We start from the raw sequence: 5795 nt of genomic DNA, 5'->3' as shown, positions 1-5795 counted from the left end.
AACCTAGTCAAAGTTTCATACCATTTTTTGGTAATTTTTATTTTTTGCTTCAAATTCACAGCCCTAATTGTATTCCATATGCCTTAACCTTCTTCCATATGATAAAATTTGGTCCTTCTGTCATACTTGCTCTTTTCAGTCATCTTCACATGATTCTTTTTCAGGCACTGTTCAGTGAGGTTCGATGAGCATGGTTTAATAAACTTTGTTTATACATTTCTTTGACTCGTTGACTTTGTTAAGCGATTACATTTTGGTTGCTATGTTCTCATGAGCTGTGTTAATTATTTTTTGCTAGTTTTGTATGAGAAATTGACAATCTCTCTTGTAGTCTATTACTCATGCTTTGTTGTTCTTACGTTGAATTGCAGACATCACTGTGGAACAGTCTTCATCCGAGTCAAATAATAGGCACCCCTGCGGTCATTAAAGAAATTGATTGTCTAAAAGCTACAATTGATGAGATCCGCGATGTTTCTGCAAATTTCGTGCTGCCAATCAATGTGGATCGGACTAGGCTATCAGCATTTGCTGGTTGGTTTGATGTTCATTTTCGGGTATGCTGCATGGATTCTTTGGAAACTTTCTTTTATTCTATTTACATAACACTGATTTCTTCCCGCTGACTGAATAAATTCTCTTAAAGGGTAGCGAGCAGAATCCAGTTGAACAAGAAGTTGAGCTGACTACTGCTCCTAGCGTTGACAACTCAACTCACTGGGGTCAGCAGGTTTTTTTCTTCCTATCACTTGTATCATGGCTACTTTTCTGCCTGCTTACTAAGTCTGCTATATCTAAAGGACTGGATAGTTTTTTTGTGGTTCTTACCATATTATTACTACTAAATATTCTTGGCTAGCTTATTTTAAACATTATGCTCTAAATCTTGTCACTTGTGGGATTTTCCCTGCATAGAGGGTCTAGTTTGTCAATTCACGTCTTTACTAGTGCGTCATTGCCTTTATCATGCACGCCAATGATGCAAAATTGCTCATGCTATTTGCACTAAGCATGGGCAATGGTGTAATTTAGATTTAATATGAAAAAAAAATTATTTACGCACATACTATTTAGTTTTAATATGCTTTTATATCTAACATCTAAAATTTATTATTTTTTCTATATAACACGTCAAATATATTAATTCTAATTATTTTTTAAGTCAAATATACTTTGTTCATAAAAGTGTTAATTTGATTATGACATAGTTTTATATATGTAAATATTAAATTTTAGGTGTTGAAAATGTAATTATATAAGAATTGTGTCGTATGTATGTACATTTCATAATACACACACACAAACATACATATGCACAAATATGGAGCAAAAATGTCCACATTATTTCGTTTGCATGATTTTGAGCTTCATTTGCTTGATGAAGATTATGCTTTATGAGATTATAATGATGTTAGTGAAGCAGATAAAGTTTGTTTGACTTATGATGATGATGACTTATGATGATGAGACTAATTGCTTATGAAAATATTAGATTTGCAAAAAAATCATAATATTTTGAATTTTAAGTAATTGAAGTATTAAATTCTTGAATTTAAGTAATATTTATGATGCTTTTATTATCATATTTTTTTATCTTTTAATTTAATATTCTTTTTGATTTATCTGATTTTATAAACATTTTAATATTTTATGTCATATCTAAAATAGCACGCGCCATGCCATGAGCTATGTGTTATGGATTTATGAAGACCTTTACACTGGTGCGCCATTCACCATTTACAAGTTTGGTTTTTATCAAATAAGGGTGATGATTTAGTAAACCCTATAATATGTCCTAAGGACGAATGACATAAACATGCCACAATGTTTGATGATTCTTTAGATGAACATGAAGGAGTGGAGGTTATTTTTTTTTCAAGGATGAGGGAAAGAGCTGAACCAACCAAATGTAACACGGCACATAGTTTGTAGGTGCTATATGAGTGATGGAGGTACATTGCTGATCAAAGATGCCCCCTCACATTGTTTGAGGGCCACACACACAACTTGTAAGGAACTCTACACGCACCTTGATGTATTCATGACACACAAGCTAGTGAGATAACTCATTTTTCTTTCATAAATTTCTACCTTCTTCATGCATAAATCCATGCTATTTATTGCAAATGCTTTCTGCTGACTTATTAGGTTTATTGGATTGAGATGATCTGGCACATTTCATTTGGTTAGTTTCATGCTGGTTGGGCTAGTTGGAGTTGGATTGAGCCAAAATTATTTAAGTTACATTGATTTAGGAAGTTGAAATGTATTTGAATTTTGGACCTTTTTTTTCTAATTTCTTCAAGGGTCCAGATTGATGGTGGATCTGTGTGCTTGAGGGCTGGGGTAGAGAATGCCCATATTGATTTCGGAGGGGTTTATTTGGTGGTTTGGTGCTATGGGATTGGATGGAGAAGGTTGGGTTAGGATGAGATGTGCATACCACAAGCACAAAACCGGTCATTAAAACCATATAATGAATCCCTCTATAAAATCTTCTTTGATATCAAATAACGTAAAAAACTAATACGGATATTTGATGGAATACTTTTTTGGATATGTAAATGGGTAGATTGCGTTGTTAAAGAGGATGAGAAGTTTGACACAACCTTTGAGACAGGAATGGACGACACACCCAATGGAGCTCTACACGAACGGATGAGTCTATACACAATCAATGGAGGCATGCAATCGATAGTTAGAGTTCAATACACTAATGAAACAATTGATAGGTAAATACTGCCTGAACAAATAGGAGGAGTTAACAGCACACTGGTGAGAAAACCAGCTCAAAATTTCAGCAAAATTAAGTTTACATATTCACAAACTTTAGAAAAATCAACCGTACTTCTCCACAATTTCAAGAAGCCTGTACAACTTTAAGGTACATCAAGTTCATCTAGATCTTATAAGAGAAGACGATGCTTAATTTCATGAAAATTGGCATAAATGAAATTAAGATGGATAACTCATTAATTACATAGTTATAAATGACATTACAGGCCTTAATTATGGCACACATGATTGATAACTTCATGCTCTTCATCCTTTTCTGAAATATGTTGATATTCCATTATTGAGAAATTAGCAAGCTTAGGGAGGAGCACCAATGCCCATGAACCTGAACAAAATAATTATTTTGGTGCATGGCACAACATTGCGGGTCGACATACGGCCTGCTATTAGTGTAAAAAACCCATCGTGGCAGGCAACGTTTTCAAAAACGCGCAAACCAGACGGTTAGGCGGTGTTTTCAAAATGCCGCCGCACTTATAAGCTGCCCCAAACGGGCCCTTAATTATATGGTACATGTTTTCTTGATCATTTTTTTTGTTTGAAAACATTTTTGCTGCATACTTTGGTCTACAAATCTTATTTTTACATGAGCTAGAATATCAGCTCATTTATATTTAGTCTTATTTAAATTTAATAGAAGTGAATCTGCCTCCTTTAATCTCTTCAGTTTGGCATGCTTTTTATTCTAATATGATTTGCAAAGTTAATTGGATGAAAACCCAATTTTCACACAATTTATTTTGATATACAGAACATTTAAAATGAAGTAAGAGGAACATTAAGAAATGATTTTAGTAGCCAATCAAACCATTCCTCCCATGTTCACGAGGTGCTTAGGTCACACAGCATTGCAATGTCGGCTTTTGAACAATATCATCCTTGCACTTTGCTCATTGAGAGGAGTTTGACTAGATGCTTAGGATTTCATGTAGTTTGTCGGGGAAGAGTAAGATTAAAAATCTCCATGCCACAGCAAGCTGTACAGGGTACAAAAATCTTTTTATTTTCAGTTTTTTTGGGTGATGGGTTGCTATTTGAAAGAAATATTGCCAAAAATTGGAGTCTTATTGCCAAAAAATTGAAGTCTTACCATTTTTTGGCTGCATAAAAGCTCGAATTAAAAACTTTTTTCAATTATTGTTGCTTGCACTGGCCTCCAGTTTTAAGAACTATCAATAGTTTTAGATATCTTTTGTCGAGTTGAACAAATCGTTACCAAGATAGTTGTCTATGTCCACATTTTTTTGGTAACTGATATCTGATTTTACATTATTTGGAATCGTTTTGGACATTTCAACAAAGAGATATAGTTTTGACTCTCTCTAATTAGCTAACCTTAATTTTTAAGTGTGTCTTCAATGCATTTCAACCTTTTTGGTCTTTTAGTTTATTTGTTGGGCAAGTACTATGTAATTTTTCATCGCTCGCCTTTTGATGGTTATTGATGATTATGTTGGTGCCCCACTTCACATTTATTCGTCTTCCAATGCCCTTTGGTGATCGGCGCCAATGTTTGTAACCCTCTAACTTTTGATATTTGACGTGTTTGTAACCCTCTAACTTTTGATATTTGATTTGTCTTGTTGATCGATGATTGCCGTTGATTGGCACATAATCATCAAACATTTTTTCTACAAACATTAACACACAATGTAATTTTTTACAATGTAATCTTGCCATTTCTTGTCAGGAGGAGGGTGAATCATTGTAATTGCCTATCATATGTAGAATTGTTTTTAACTTACCTTGGCCCTATGATATTTTTCTTTCCAAAATTTTCACATCTCAGTCTCATGTTAGAATGCAAATTTTAATTTCTATGACATTGAGATTTTAAGCATATACAAATAACATTGTAATCTGTTTTAATATTGAAGGATGTTTTAATGGTCTTTTTTTTGCATAAATTTGAACTTGTATAATTTAATCCTTTGTTAATTGTTTTCTCTTTACTCCCTGTGCAGGTTTTTCTGATACAGCCTCCTCTTAGAGTTGATGAAGGTGACAAACTGATGACTTCTTTTTCAATGAGCCGGTCCAGGGACAATCATCGCCTCATGGATGTAAATTTCACATACGAGTTGCAGCTATTGTCTGAAAAATGCTTTAAGCCCGTCTCCAGAATGTATTATATAGAATGATTATGCAGAGGGGACTATTGCATACAGGTACGTTATTTTTTATTTTTTTTAAATTTTGTCTTTTTTTTTTAACTAATTTCCCTTTGCAAATGAAATGTGATTCTTTCCATACCCCATGCAAGCGGCTGCTTCATTCACTATCATGAAGCAAAGTTGTGTCAAAATTTTTTTGGCCAAATATCTGATAGGATGGATATCAAAGATATTGGATTTACTTCGAGTATTATATACTATTTTATTGATTGCAAAGCAAATCCAATGAATTTGAAATTAATTAAATTTTTTATCAGAATATTATGTTCTAATATTAGGTTTAATATCTTCATTGTGACCTGAAGCCCATCCATTCAAAAGCGTTGAAGTTCTCATTTGTTCTCCCACATCATGTAGAAGTGCTGCAACTGGCTCTACCAACAAACCTTTTGTGATTTTCCCTTTTTAGGAATGAAGGGAGAATGCGTCCTCTCAGAATGTTGAATGTGTTGTTTGAATGTACAACAACCATATTTAGCTGGAAACGGTATTTGCAGTCCTTGAATGTGATGAAGTGTATTTTGCTTTTAGTTTGTCTCTATTGGAATTATTTGTCATATGTATTTTTGAAACAACTTTCTATCCACCATTAATTATATGATGTTTTTATGTTCCATTGAATTTATTGTTATATTGTACTGTTTGTGCTCTCACTTCTGAAACAATGATGCATATCGGAAGATTTGCGGTTGTGGAGAGATTATTTAGTATCTTAGCGTCGCACAAAAATCTAGCACACACTTAGATAATTAAAGTGAGAAATAGAGATACAACAACAACAACAACAACAAAGCCTTAATCCCACTACGTGGGGTCGGCTACATG

At 33.6% G+C, this 5795-nt stretch overlaps 1 protein-coding gene across 4 annotated transcripts; it reads left to right on the top strand.

Annotated features, from left to right (window-relative positions):
* Window positions 1–335: 335 nt before the first annotated feature.
* On the top strand, window positions 336–5585 carry LOC110035758 (protein arginine N-methyltransferase PRMT10-like). Of its 4 annotated transcripts, none has more exons than XM_020740046.1 (4): window positions 336–557; window positions 647–730; window positions 4761–4964; window positions 5380–5585. In XM_020740046.1, the coding sequence occupies exons 1-3, from the start codon at window positions 342–344 to the stop codon at window positions 4935–4937; spliced, it is 477 nt and encodes a 158-aa protein (XP_020595705.1). In that variant the 5' UTR covers window positions 336–341; the 3' UTR covers window positions 4938–4964; window positions 5380–5585. The 4 variants fall into 4 exon arrangements, with proteins under 4 accessions (XP_020595705.1, XP_020595703.1, XP_020595704.1 ...); XM_020740044.1 differs by having other exon boundaries at window positions 5276–5585; XM_020740045.1 differs by having other exon boundaries at window positions 5228–5585.
* The last annotated feature ends 210 nt before the right edge of the window (window positions 5586–5795 follow it).

This window comes from Phalaenopsis equestris, unplaced genomic scaffold (assembly GCF_001263595.1).
Source record: "Phalaenopsis equestris unplaced genomic scaffold, ASM126359v1 Scaffold199696, whole genome shotgun sequence".
Taxonomy (NCBI): Eukaryota; Viridiplantae; Streptophyta; class Magnoliopsida; order Asparagales; family Orchidaceae; genus Phalaenopsis; species Phalaenopsis equestris.
The sequence above is the reverse complement of the archived record's forward strand: the minus strand, read 5'-3'. Positions and strand labels throughout refer to the sequence as shown.

Coding starts and splice junctions, on each gene's coding strand:
- LOC110035758 (XM_020740046.1), top strand. CDS start 342: ATGCTTTGTTGTTCTTACGTTGAATTGCAGACATCACTGTGGAACAGT. Junction 558..646: donor GGTTTGATGTTCATTTTCGG/GTATGCTGCATG, acceptor ATTCTCTTAAAG/GGTAGCGAGCAGAATCCAGT. Junction 731..4,760: donor CAACTCACTGGGGTCAGCAG/GTTTTTTTCTTC, acceptor CTCCCTGTGCAG/GTTTTTCTGATACAGCCTCC.